General features: G+C 35.1%; 1 protein-coding gene across 1 annotated transcript in view; it reads left to right on the top strand.

The window, feature by feature from the left end:
* The window catches only part of CRPPA (CDP-L-ribitol pyrophosphorylase A), a 124020-nt gene that overhangs the window by 70787 nt on the left and 38018 nt on the right, over window positions 1-15215 (top strand). Inside the window, exon 9 of the mRNA XM_057406187.1 lies at window positions 1715-1843. Within this exon, the coding sequence (XP_057262170.1) occupies window positions 1715-1843 (129 nt within the window). The remainder of the gene's footprint in view (window positions 1-1714; window positions 1844-15215) is intronic.

Here is a 15215-nt window from a genome sequence, read left to right as displayed (position 1 = left end):
CAGCCTGGGGAGAATTGTCCCTGTGAAAGGCTGTGCTTACACTATACGTAATGACTTCTGACCATATTCCCACCTATAAATTGCCGCAGATTTCAAAGTCTGTCCTTTTTCCCGGTGCCTGACTGGAATTTTTTGTGGCATCTGTATGCTGAAGCAGCAGTTGGACTACTGTATCTGACATAGCAGAAAAGGGAAGATTAATGTTACAAGAGAAATAGGAAGCACAGAGGTAAACTTCATGCAATTACTTGTCAGTATCAAACAATTATCCTCTCCAACTCTAACAAGAAGAATCGTATTCTTAAACTGACATTACTTTTCTGAGTAATACATGCTCACATTTGTAGATTTTCTTCTGTTGTTCTTATTACTTAAGCTTAGAAAGAGAAGAATGCTAGTACTTCAGCTCTGTAGTTGCCATTATTTGCATTTCACTACAAAATTAAGTTTGAGTAAAATATCTTTTTAAAGCTGTGGAACAGGTTAATGGCAAATAGGTGTTAGGTCATATTCTCTCAGAATAATAGGTGTTAATATTTCTTATAATTAGCTGTAAATGAGCATTACTTAGCATTGATTTGGGTAAAATTAAAAATAATGAGTGTGTGAAATTAAGCTCTGCCTGCATAGTAGAACACAATAGCTTTGCTCCTGGTGAATGTGCACTTAGACAGTAAACATCTTTTTAAAAGTGTTGCCAGGGAAAATGAGTAAAAACCTATTATCTGTCAGGATAAATTGAATATAATGTACAAAAAGAAATACTTTTCCCAAGCACAGCTCTCTGGAGCTCCTGCCTCTCTGTAATACTTGCAGATATCAGTGGAATTGTTCATCCAGAAAAATATTTTCTTTCTTTTAAGGCGAAAGGTATTTCAGCTATTGATGCTGAAACTTCATATGTCCATATCATCCTGCATAATTTTGATTTCTGGAGTTAATAGAAACTTCATCAATTAAACTGTTTAAACTGAGGAACACGTAAGCCTTGGGAAAGGGTTGTGCTAGTTGATACCTTCCTGGAGATACCAGTTCAGCTTCTCAAACCCACTGTGTGCAGCATCTCTGCTGGATACAAGACCTGCCTTCCCCTGCCCAAGAGCTCAGGAACCTGTAGTGCAGATACAGTCTTTGCATCTTCTTAACTTAGTCAACAGGAAGCAAAACTATTCTTTTGAATAGTTCCTGCTTTTGAACTTGCAATGTTATCTTGAAATTAATCTAGTTTAGGCGACTGATATGCTATACTGAAAAAGTAGTAAATTCAAAATAAATCTTTAAAGAATGCAGTTCCACTTTGAAACCTTGAAGATGCTTAAGAAAAACACCTCTATTTCTCCAGTATTGTGAGAGTAAATAAAAAAAAAGGACGAAAAAACCTTGAAAGTTAGAGCTTCAAAAAGAATGTTTGGTTTTTGATGTAATTAAGTATTTTTAATATGCAATTAGAACATTCTCTTCTGATGTGTTCTGGCTTATTGGTTCACTGTGCTTTGGAAAGAAATAATTTTCATGTCACTAAATATGTAACTAGTGGAATTCAATGGTAATAAAAGCTAACTAAGACAAACCTTTGTTAGCCTGTATTTTTATGTGTGCTTAACACATAAAAATGAGATACTAAAAACTGGCTGTCTAAAATAGTGCACTATGGAAAAAGCAGATTTATTTTTTTCATTTTTTTTTTTTTAATTCTTTATTTCTTCCTCTTAAGGTGCACTTGGGTGTTTCAGAAAATACTTCTTGCAGTATTGGTATGGAAGAACTAACTAGGATCAAGAAATTTGCAAGGGAAGTGAAAAAGAAAAATATTTTGCTTTATGGAATCCTTTTTCAATATAAGGTATGTAATTTTTTCTACATGAAAATAGTCTTTTCTGATTTATATGATTAATGATAGAATCTTCATTTAAAACAAAATCAAAGGGAAATAAATAAGACATGAAAAAAGGTTTTTTTTTTTGAAGATACTTGCCTGTTCATGTTCAAAATTCAGAAGAGCCTGTAGTTATGGGCAAAAACGCAAGCGTTTTGATTAGAGAGGTATAAATGGTAAACATTTTTTGAAGCACACAAAAATGTTCTGTCCTTTTTTCTGTTTGCTTTTCTGCTCTGAAACTTGCTTTTTGCAGCATTAAAAAGTAAAAAATTAAAAAATAGTAAAAGTACATTTTATCAGTGGTTCTGCAGAATTTTACGTTCCTCATCAAAACAGTGTTTGGTATTCAGGTGGCAGAAAGGGCATGGCATATAGGTGTTGAAACAGTGTCGATCTCTGCAATAGCAGCAGATCGCCTCAGCTGGAGGCACAAAGGGTTAGCACTCCAGCATCCTTTGTACTGACACTTATTTAGTTAAACCATTTTGCCTGGGAATCATGTTCTGCCAAAATGAAAAGCGGGCTGCCTTTTCCTCCCGTGCGGGTACAGTCTTTGCAGCTTCTTAACTTAGTCAACAGGAAGGGAGAAGTTCGATATTCAATGTAAATTTTGATAAAGAGGAATAAATGTAATCTGGACTGTTTTTTCTTCAGGATTTTTTTTTTTAGGCTTTTGGGTTTATATCTAAATGATTTAAAATGATTATAGTTATATACCTTCTTCTGGTATACCAAAGACTTGATTTTTCCCTCCAAATTCTGTGGCTTTATTGAGATCAATGACTATCAATACCTATCAGTTTATGCTTTTGCAGACTTACGATGCCAACAGAATACAGATAATGCTATTGTGTGACATTAGTTTGTCTCTTGTTTGTATGACATACAAGGGCATACAGTTGTTTTCAATCTTTTCTCTGGTACTATCAAACTCCATTTTTTTTCCAGAGTGAATTCTGGTTTCCTTGGTAAAAATAATTTGAATTATTATTGAAACGTAGTTCTAGGAGGCACATTATCATGGTAATGTTGCAAAGATTGCTTTAGTGTAGCTATAGTTTTTTTTTTTTTTTTAAACTTAATTGGGTGTGTATATGATTTTTTTATGTAAATAGATCAAATATACAAATGTGGAAAACAACAGTTAGTAAAGCTGACTGGAAAATAAGGAAAAAGTTTTCTAATCTTCAGTGGATTTTTGTGACTATGGCAACCAAACATCTTATGAATGACAGGCATGTGTAACAACAGTATGGGATCTGAATGAAATTCTTGATCCTTGGAGGTGAAAGAATTGTAGCAGAATGCTGCTTCTATTTTTTGAAAATAAAAACCTAGAATGATTATGTAACATCACTGCAGGCAGAGTTACCTTTTATTAGCAAGGAAGAAGTATTATATAGTCAAACACTTCACAAAGTAAGTAAATTACTAGCTATCTTGTTTTAAAGTGGCTTTAAAACATGTCTTGCTTACAAAGATGGGAATAGAGTCCTGAGTTCCTGCTTATCCGTGTTTTGATAGATGATTGACAAGTAGGTTATACAGACAATGTGTATATATGTGATATATGTATCAAGTTTTCTTTTGGTTGTAGATCTGCAAAAAACATAATCGTTTCTAGACCTATGGAAAGATTTGACATATGAATCTAGAAATTATAAAACTGAAACTTTATTGCTTGTCTGGAGAAAAGGGGGGGGGCACTATGAACAAAAGCAATTCATTAAGAAAAGGAATATTCCAAAAGTTTTGGTTGTTTATTTTTTCTGTGGGGTTTTTTTTTCCTTTTTCTTGTCGTTGTTGTTTTGGTTTGTTTGTGTTTTTTGGTTTTGTGTGTTTTTTTGTTTGTTTTGGTTTTGGTTTTGTTTTTTAAATTCCAAAGCATGATTTTGGTCACCTAGGTATTTTTCTTTTAGGGCAACCTATTAGCCAGCAGGTGAATCCATAGGTGAATTACATGCTTGAGGATAGAAAGGTGAATACAGATGATGGGGGGTCCATAGGAAGTGGAAACACAGAAAGCACCTGCTGTGTAACGCAGGATACTCAGCCCATTGTCACAATAACTTCTGTCAGTATCTGTTTTCCAGAGGTCTCTGAAAGCTATAGTTTATTTCAGGAAAAGAGTGATGACAGATTACCTTACAGAGCTTCCCACTAGCTGACAGGTTTATATCATCGCTACCAGACATGTAGTTGATATATACAAACAGGGATAAAATGTAAGGAATGAGGAATTCATTGAGACAACTGATCATGGTAATGCTGAGGTGAAGTTATTTTACATTTAGAAGGGTTATATGATGAAGTGAGTATGATGATATGTTACTATAAAACAATATGGAGGCCCTCTTTTAAGATTCTGCATTAGAAAAGTGAATTTGTTGAAATAAATATTGTTGCAGATACATAGTTGGTTTTTAGGCTTTGGAAGTGGAAGTGAAATATTTTTGGAACCTAGGAGTACATTTTTGACAGTATCGGAGGAAATGTGAAGCCCAAAGTATGTCTTCATTTTAATTTCTTAAATGCAGTGTTTATTTGGTATATAGAAAGAGGTATCAAGTATTTCTGTGAATATTTGATACTCCAAGAAGCTAATCAGGAGAATTAAAGGAAAAGGTGTTAATGTGCTTTATAAATAACCTGCTTTGTACCTCCCATTTGCTCAAAATGTGTGCCTGTTCACACCTTGTACACAAATAATTATTTCGCTTATAAGCATCATGCATGGAATACAGATTACTGATACTGATTGAAAGGTTGGATCCACTTCATAATAGCTATAGTTTGCATCCTGAAGGTATTGTTGTTTTAAATGTCACTCATGAAAATATTTTCAAAGAGTTCTTTTTTAAAACAGTTCCTACATTTCTATGTTTTTAGAAATTGTTTATGTGTTCAAAACACAGAGAGGAAGGAGTATTTGCTAAATTCCAGAGTCTGATCTTGTAGAGTTAGCTTTTAAGGGGGTTTCAGATGAGTTGAAGGAAACAAGTGATAAGCAAAGTGAATTAAAAATAGGGAGAAAAAAAGCAAAATTATTCTTAAACAAGGTTTTTCTTAAAAGGGGTGTTAAGAATTGCAAAAAAAAACAATGAATACAAAAGGTAATGTCAAGACATTTTATCCATGCAGGGCTGGAAATATATTAATCTTAAAGCATTGGTTTATGTAATTCAAAATACAAGATTTGGGAGGGAATCTCAGCTGCATGCGGTAGTTATTGATCTGTGTTCTGAGCAATAGAATAATACTGAGCATGGGCCTTGGCCTCACAAACACACATGCATTGCTGCCTTTAAGCATATGGTAGGTAGTTTTATGGGTTTATACTTGAATATGACATTAATGCTTTCTAAAAAATGCTATTTTCTCTGTTTAATGCTATTTTTCCTTTTGAAATAATGTCTTATGACTCAATTACAAAAACTAGTCAATACACTTCGAAAATACAAGCAGCATTTCTGCATATTCAGAAGCTTGTAAAGGTTGCAATAATGAAATCTTGGTCTAGAAATTTCAGTAATAAGTTTATTACATTTCACAGAGAATAAAAAGGAACAATTCTCATCCAAAATAAAGCATGCATGGGTGGACATAGGAAGTCACAGAAAGCTTAAAATATTAAGTAATACTAATATATCTTGGTTATAGAACTATATTAATTTTAAATAATCCTACTTCAGAAAGGCACTGACAGAATGTTAGGGTCAGAACAGCAAGTATGTGCTAAGGCTTGCTTGGGGTAAGGTGGCCCCATATACTTTTGCCTCTGAAATCGCTATTTGATTTAGGTAAAGGAACTATTCACTGACAGCCAGAAAAATCAGAGTCTGTACTCTAATAAGAGACAAATGATATGATAGAATAATTACGAAGCTGCTTAAAACTAGGAGGAAACTAACTGTGGGTGATTTCTAATGCAAACATACTGGGCATTTATTGTACTCTTTAAGACTTTATGAATACAAGAGGCCCATATACAGTATGCTTGATGGCTCAAGAAACGAGTGCTAAATATATTTTCTGTCTGGCTTGGTAGACCAAAAAGGTAAATGCTTACAGCTTTCTTTTTCATCAAAGATCCCTTAAAAATAGTATTAAGTGCAGACATTAAGGCAGTGGTTCTCAAAACAGGGATCACACCCCTGAATGAGATCATCCAAGTGGCAAAGTAGAAAGTATTTTGGCAACCAGTAGTAGAGATAAGGAGCTTGAAGGGCAAATGAGGTAAAATCACAAACTAAAAGTTTTGTAATTGTAGAAAATAAATGAGTCATACTCTCCATGACCCCTCCATGCTTCTCAATCTAATAATCAACATAGAATTGGTCAAATGACTGTAATCTGATTAGAATGAGTGGGATGCTGCCTGGAGACCTCTCTCTTCTCAACATGACACTTTTGATTTCAATTGCAATAACATAATAGACTGTAATGGATCTGGAAACCTACATCTATTCATAGAAGTCCTTAATGCCAAATAATTACTGTCTAGTATTTTCAAGAGCCAGAAACTGAACTTCTGAGTATCATGATCCTGTAGACTATTCACTCTTTCATCAAGGAAAATTGGGGAAATGAGTGATGAGCCAGAGTGATGTTGCTTGCACAGTGTGTGACAGAGAGGGAAGTGACATCCAGTTTGAAACTTTCTACATGAGTAACCTCATAGAAATCAGTTTATTAATACAGAGGACAACTGGTCATTCAGTAAAACCAGAGACTGATATTTATGAAGACTGGACACTGTTTAATCCTTCCTTATTGCTACCATTTGTAATTAGTCATGCATATTTTGAAATAGTTAGAACTGACACGATGAAAAAGGTTTATAGACACTGACTTCTAAAATAAAACTACAAGTAACTCTTTATGAAATTTTCAGTGAATAAAAGATACAGAACTGTGGGTTCTATTAACTTGATACTCAAGAATTTAAACATAAAACTATCCCATTCCCTTGGAAATGGCTGACACAAAAATAGTAAGATCTCTCATAAAGGACAAAAGGCCATATCGCCTTTTAATGCCCCCCCCCCCCCCCCCCCCCAAGATGGCAGCATAATTCATGGAATTAAAAGTTTATAGGTGTTATTTTGCATAGATCAATTTTTAGATCTTCAGTAATTTCATCAATATTTATCTTCATGTTTGAATTTTGCAGTTGGGTGAATATTATTTGAAATAGTCATTTGCTTTGATTAAAAGGATTGTGCATTCACAGAGAAGAATCAGTATGTTCTGTCAGTATGGGGTTCTCACACACACGAACAATTGGAGATAATTTTGTGACCCTCCTTGATAGTTTTGTCTTTCATTTTGTTTAGAAATGTCCAACAGGTTGTGGCTTATTCATACGTTTTACTGTGTGAATGTGTGGAAATTTTAACAGGTGTTATTCAGGAAGTGTATGATCACAAACATTGGTCCATCTGGTTGATTTGATCATCGGAATTTTTTTGTCTGTCAGACTTGCTGACATGAAAACACATTTAGAGGAACTTATGAAAATAGCACATTTTTTAAATATAGATTTAGTCACACTGTTGAGAACAGCTGCCTGTTAGCACAACATATTTCTATAATTTTTACATCTTAGTATCCAAATTGTTGGAGGTTCCCTTAAGATTTCTGTCAGTGAAATATTTATATTGCTTAACTACAGAAAATCAGTTCTAAATATAACATTTGAAAGACAGAAAGCTGAGTACTTCCGAAGAAACACTTCTATATGTGAATATTTTTTTCTGCTATTTAATATATAGGGAAATAGTAAACTGGCTAGGTGTCTTTTTATTTTGAACTGAAAACTGTTTGATCAAACCAGCCTTCGGCATCTATTTTGTACCATTCAAAACATGTCAAGAAGTTAAGAAGGTCACATCTCTGAAACATTAGTCAATTAAAAAAAATACATTAATTCCGAGTTAACCAAAATGTTGGTTAAACTTTAGGCTTTGAGTCAGGAAAGATCATAAATATCTGAGCATTAAATTATTTAACACAAAACTTGGAAATCTCACTTTTGCTTGAAATGCTTTAGTGTGTACCATTGCACAGCTGTGTGCCTGTACTACCTCTGATTTTAGTGGATATACTGAGGCCTGATACTGGGTTATATTGGTCAACACATGATTGTTCTTATTTTTTTCAGGGTTTTAGTGTGTCTACCTTGAATGCATACATATGTGCTCTTACTTGCTTATTTTCTCTCGCTTTCTGCCTCTGTTGTTCTCTCTCACTTGTTTTACCTTGTTTCCCCTCAAGTCCTCTTCCTCCCCAAGCCAAAACAAGAAATAAATTAGTGGGTTTGTTACAACTGTGCAGTTTTGTACTAAAGGTACTCAAATAAGTGTTTCCACAAAGTAATTTTGCAATGCAGTACCAAATTCCCAGTAAGAGGGAGATGAGCTTTTTTAGAAAAATAATTGGTAACCTTTGGGATTTTCATTAAATAACTGTAAAGGTTTGTATCAGAGAAAGGTCAGAAAGTTGCTTAATTTGTCTCTGCTATTACAGCTTCTAGGAGTTTATCAAGCTGCACAGAAAATGATGAGATTAATGTTTTATGCCTTTTATACATGACCTTTTTAAACTTATTTCAGCTATTGAACTTATAATTGGAGAAATCAGAGTTCTCCCACCACCTTGTCAGCCAAAATGATTAAGGCATGTAGACTTATCTTAAAAGTCATGTCTTCATAAAATAGTCTTTAAACTTCCTTGCTTTTATAGCCAGTTCAGCCATTCTGGAGATGTTAGTCAATGAAAGTTGCCAGTTGTTAGCTTTGTGGATATTTTAATTGTATAAAATAATAGTATGGAGTGGAATTTTGGGGAACAAGTGGATTAAAGGTGAAATGCTGAGCTCTAGAGGAAAGAAAAATATGTAATATACAATACAGCAAAAACAAAAGTTTGTGTGTATTAAGTATGCTAGATACTTCAGTGTGATAAGAAACACTGAATTGGAACCACTTGCAAAAACAAATACGATGAGCATCAAATCAGAGTTTCATCTTCAAATCTGTTAGTATCAGTTATTCTGACTTTTTTTTTTTTTTCCATCTTATGAAAGCTTTGATGTTGACCTGCTATCTCTAATGGAAACAAACATTTAGGATGAAAGGATTTTGACACAAGGTTTTGTTTGCAAACAAACTGCTTTTAACTTCTTTTTTTCAATTGCTAGGTTGCCTGACAGAAACCTGTGAAGTCCATTATATCTGTTTATGGACAGTTGCACTTTAGAATTGTTAGTGCTGCAATTCTTGACTTAAAGCAGCGCTTGCACTCTTTTACTGTTTAACTCTTTTACTGGGCATCAAAAATTAGTCTTCTCGCCTTGCTTACATGCTGTCCCCCAGAAGTGTCATTTAGCAGGTAACCGAAGTACATATAGTACAGAGTACATCTGGGTTTTTTCCAGCTTAGCTGTTGAATACGTAAAACAACAGTAAGAAGGAAGCTTACTAAAATTGTTGTGTGTGCTTAAGAGGCATTTGTTCTGATGTTAGTTTCCTAATTATCTTTTGGATTTTGGATGCACTTTTTTAGTGCAGATAACTTTTTCCAGTTTCAGTGCAAAGTTTAGTTTCATAGCTGAAGTATTAAACAGCTCTGAAACAATTTATCGACTCAGTGCTAGTTTGGCTGGTAATATAAACGTTGATTAGTATTTTACTGTTGGGATATATTCTCTGAAAGATGTGTTTTTTACTGCCATATAGGTTTTGTATTAATCATACAGCAAAGCTATGTAACGAACTGTTCAGGGTTTCTGCTGGCAAAGATCGGTACTTTCTGCTTCATTAATTTACTTGCATCCAATGTTAAAGATACCAGTTGTGCATTTTTAGGACATTTTCATCACTGTCTTACCAGAAAAATCTACAGAGTTCTTCAGCCCGTAAAACACAGGGAGATATCCCCATTGTTAGTAACTGAAACTATTCTATGGCTTGTCCTGCAGTCCTCAAGTTATGGTAGCTCCTAAAATTTGTGCAGCAGAGGCAGTGGCCATCAAAGCTATATTTGGAGTATTAATTTGCATTTTCACCCTCTCCTGCTGTTTACAAACAGAAGTGAAGTCATCCAGCCCCAGGCTGACTTTGGGGGATTTCTTTACAAGGGTTGGAAGCAGTACTTGAGGTTTTTGAATGCATTTGAGATACTAAACCCCAAATATTTGTTGCTTATATCAGGTTGTTCATATGAAAGTCATCCATTATGCAACATGCGCGGTGCTGGAGTATATAAAAATTTGATATTGCACTTTATGACAAAAGCCCCATGATATTAAGAACGAAAAATGCCATTTATTCCCCAATCACAGCCCAGCCATCAGGTCCCAGTGAACTTTTAAAAATTGTTTGGGAAGATCAAAATAAAACATAACAGACATTTTGGATTGAAAATATCAGAAAATCAGAAACTTTTTAGTTTATTAAAAATAAAGTCTGTTTTCTCATAACTGAAACACTAAGAAATTATAAACCTGCTTTTGTTACTCTAGATATTTCTCACTGTGTATTCTCATTGTGTTCAAATGAGACTGCTTCTCTTTTTGATTCTGAGGTTTAAGAAATGTGAATTAATCCAGCCCCCATTTACTTTCTTTTGTTATACTAGACTGCACCAAGATTTTTCATTGAATGAAAGATGATCCTTACCTTACCTTTGCTATTCACGCTTTATTATTCACAGTGCAGTCATATACTTCTCAGAATAATCTTTATAAAACAATTCAAGCTCTTCCATCCTCCCTTTGTATAATACCCTGTCTATCCTAGCTCCTTTGTGCACTTAAACACTTTTAAGATTTATACAACTATATCATCCACCTGCCTTACCTGGAAATGTCTGCCTTGATGCATCCCAGGTTTGGGTTTCTTTTTTGGGGTGGGCTTTATTATGCTACAATGTATTACTATCAAAGATGGCCATAACAGATCAGATCAGAAGTTTTTCTAGGCCATTATCTTGTGTCCAAGAGTATCTGTAAGGAAATGCTGAGGAGAGAATCAGATCAGGGCAAGCATATATGGCACTCCCATTCTCTCCCTATACTCAATTATTTTTAACTTGTTTCCTGAGCCAGAGCTGTTTGCTATGGAAGTATTAGCCCTAAAAGATTTCTCTTATATGCTCTTGTCTAGACCTCTGAGGTCCATGTAAACTTTCATCATCAGCTGCATCCCCTAACGAAAAACTATGTAGACTAGAAAACAGAAAGGGATGGTTCTTCAAAAATTAATGTCCTAATCACAGGGTCTTGCTTCTGAGCAGCAATGGTCTGCTGAGATCCCATCATTTAAATTGTGAAATACATATGCATTATTTTACATTCATTTATAGTAAATTTCATTTTCCATTTTATTGCCTAGTTACTCAGTTTATAATGGTTTCTTTGCATTTCAGTCAGCAGTACCCTAATGAACTTCATATCATAAGCAAAGTCATATTATTGCTTGCTCATTTTTCTGGTTCATTTATGAATGTGTTGAACAACACAGATCCTATAGCAGATCCCATCTGATTTATGCAGGTCCTACTCTTGAGAACTGACCATTTACTTCTATGCTCTCCATTTTGTCTTTTGAGTAAGTATTTATCTATGTCAGGACTTCTGTCTTACATCATGGCACCTTATTTTTCTTAAAAACCTTTGGCAAAGAATTTTGTTGAATTTACTGGGCTTTCTAAAACTTTCAGTCAACTGTCACCCATTCCTTCAAAGAAATCCAGTAAAACTGCAAAAAAGAAACAGCCGTTGACACTACCATCATCTTTAACTTCCTCTTTGCTATTACTATCCACTATTTAATTTTATGTTAAATTGCCTGATAAAGGTGTATGGCATTTTCTTCTGTAGTCTTTGTATTTTGCCAGATTTTTCTTGTTTTAAATTGACAATTACTACTATCCAGTCTATCCATGGCCACTAAGGCAATTTTTAAACTAGAGTTTATGCACCACTGTTAGGAACCGAGCTTCAGAACTGTTGGGTGAATGCCATATAGTCAGTCCTGAGGATTTGTTAAATTCCTTTCTTTAATTTCTTCCATACCGCTTCTATAGTAGTTGCAGTTTTACATGTTATTTGTTTGTTAACAAAGAGGGATCCAGCATATGAATTTCCCTACACTAATTAAAAGAATTAATTTAGTTTCCTTGCATTCACTGTACACACTGATCATCCATTGGCCCTACGGGCTCTCTGGCAACATCCATTGGCTTTATGCTTTCAATATGGTCATCCTGGCAAGCTTCCGTATTTCCTGCGAGGATTTTCTCTTAGGTGCTCATTTACCTTCTTTTTAACAAGTTTCCTCAATTTGTTGTTATGTAGTTTTCATTTCTGTCCCTTTGTCATTTTATATTTAGTGTGTATAATCCAGGCTCTTCCTTAGCTTTGATCCATTTTATATGCTAAATACAAAATCTAATACAAAACATCATTTCTTCATGTGTTAGTTTGATTTTCCTAGTACCTTATCCTCACCCCTTCATCTGTTATCTGTTCTGTTTTTTGTCTCAGTCTGTGACGATGCCCTTTTTTTTTCTTTGGCTTTTGATCATGGATCTTTCAGAAGCAGGATCTTGACTGTTCTTATAGCTGCACTACCTGATTCTTGTTGCAAGATTTCGTATATTTTGACCTGTTTCTTTTCTGGTTACTGGAATAGGAAACCAATCCTTTGGTTCTGTTTCTCCTCTACTATCTTCTTCCTTTTTATGCTTTGTCTTTATTGTCCTGTACTTCTGTGGATTATTCTGCTCCTACTGAGGCCTGTCACCCTGGATTTGTTATTCAGCAGATGTTTGTGAATTTTGTCTTGTCTAGACAGGCCTTTTTCTTTCTTCATTCACAACCTCATGACATAGCTGAATCTCCCCTTTTGAGATTACTAGCACAGCATATTTTGTTGCATACTGACCACCTTTCAGCTTCAGTAAGTGTTTCTTTTTACTATGTGGGTATTGTTTTAATTTCCTGTGTATCTCTTGTCTTTATAGAGAAATGTTTAGAGTACATTCATATGCAAGCTCTCCTGATGTCTATGAAGAGCACCTAGTGTGCTGTCTTGTCTCTCTCAGCCATGGTTTCTCATCTGGCCGTTTGCCTCACATTACCTATTCAATTACTGCATGCAGAGGTGAAAGTATGCTTTTGCTCCTTCAGCATTGCTTACCCATATTCAGACTAAGCAGTTCACAGACCTTGCTGCAAGGTCTTGAGCATCTAATCACACCAACCACCAAGCAAGAGACAAGCAAATTTGCTTACAGCCAATACATGTGTTATCCTTACTAAGGTAAGGCCAGAACAATCTCTAAGTACCTTCTGCTGCTTGCCTCTGGTTGCTGAGAGCTATTTACTTTTTAACATTTAAAGATAACAGTAGCAAATCTTGTGGCATTTTTATCTTGCTAGTGTTAAGTCTCAAAATATTTCTGCTGGCTTTCATCTAAATATGTTTTGGAACATCTTGGTATGCAGATATGCTCGTATTTTGATACTGTAAGATGTGTAGTGTTTGAAGTTGAATTTAACTCTGCTGTGAAAAGTCTCTGAAGACATGGAAAAGCATGAATTTAGGATTAACAGAGGTAGAATGAGGTATTTTTATACTTTATGAAAAAATACTGTAATGCAGAGAGACATGTCGATCATAGGAAACTGCCACTGGGTAGTTATTTTCATCTGAATCTTGTTGTGAAGTGTCTTCTGAAAGTTATTTTCCCATCGTATGCTTGGATTAAAATGGTGACAGGAAAATGTCACCATTATAGAATTTCCAGCATTTGTAATCTGAGCTAATTATGTTTGATTTTAAAACATTCTTTGAGCTGTTGTTTTCCTAAGCCAATTTTTATTCATCCTCCTAAGTAATATTGTAACTAGGTTCCAAGCCTTACAGTGTCATTTTCCACTAGCTCAGAAAGTCATACTTTCTATTGAGAGGCAGAGCACATTATTTCACAGTGTGCATAAATAAATCCACTTGATTTATAACTGTTTTGATCTCTGAAGTTTCCACCAAGCAGAATCTTTTTAAAAATTGGGTTGTTTACATTTGAGTTTGAGTCAACCTGTGTGGTACTGGCAGCAACACAAATGCTCATTTTTGCAGAGCCTCTGCCTTCAGCTTTTTCCCTGACTCAGTTTTTTTTTATTCTCATGTAGAAATGTACTCAAATATCTCTCACTTGTGTATTTAATTCCAGTGTTCCGTGCTTCGATCTGTCAGACCAGGTGCTGAATTTTTGTGGGCAACATTTTCAGCAAAACATCTGAGAGACAGAGATAATGTCTCTGTCTCTACTTAATATCTCTACTTAATCTCTACTTAAATGACAGCAGTAAAATGAAGTACGCTTTGTAACAAAGACTACACGCAAACTCACTCCCTGAGACCACTCATTCCCTGAGCTGTGGAATTTTAGAAACTGCTCCCTGTTCTCTGAGATCTTTCATTATCCAAAATAAGGTAAAATGCCTTCACAGAGCTTTCCTTTGACCAGATCAGATACCAGTTCCATAGTTAAGCTTTTGATTTGTGTCCTCAAAGTGTGCTCTGTGCTTGCAGCGCGCAGGCACAAAGATTAGTTCATGGAATTATGGCAGTGCTATCATTACGAGCTCATGGAGCTTGTGAACTAATACTGTTGGTGTTGTCAAAAGGGACAGCATGTGCCTTTTCCTCTGAAGCTGAAAGCAACCTTCCTTCCCCTTCTGATTCTGCTGGTGGAGGAAGAGGGGAAGTTAGTTCCTTCTGTAAAAGGTAAACTACTTCTTTCAAGGACCACCCTGTCTGGATCAGGGTGAAGATCCATTTCTCGTCCTGGCTCCTCGTAGTGTGCACCTGTTCCTTTTTCTGTAGGTAAGAAAGTTAATTTTGAACATTTTCCCGCCTCCTCTACTAGATGGATATGTTACACAGTGACATAACTTTTGGAGGTTTAAGTCCTTGTTATGTGAAGTATGGGATAACTGAGCGAAACATGAGACAGTAACCCAGAGCAGAGATGAAGCATCCTGAATTCTGTTTCTAAAAGCAGTGGCAGTAGCTGAGGAGGACTGCCCTTGGTACTTTGTGTTTGGGCAGAAGAAAAATTGAAGCAAAGGTTATTGATACTTCAAAGTTTGACATCCATAAAAACATCCATAGAATGCTCCAGATGCTTGCATTAGACAACGTTACTGTTATTTTACTTCCTGACAAATAATTAACATGCTGAAAAGATTACAGCCTAAAATAATTACATTTCTGCAAAGAGACTGAAATACTGAAGTTCAAATAAATGCACAGTACTCCAGATA

This window comes from Pezoporus wallicus, unplaced genomic scaffold, assembly GCF_028554395.1.
Source record: "Pezoporus wallicus isolate ANWC-B61680 ecotype Strahan unplaced genomic scaffold, APGP_CSIRO_Pwel_v1 contig_5879, whole genome shotgun sequence".
NCBI classification, from domain to species: Eukaryota; Metazoa; Chordata; class Aves; order Psittaciformes; family Psittacidae; genus Pezoporus; species Pezoporus wallicus.
The sequence above is the reverse complement of the archived record's forward strand: the minus strand, read 5'-3'. Positions and strand labels throughout refer to the sequence as shown.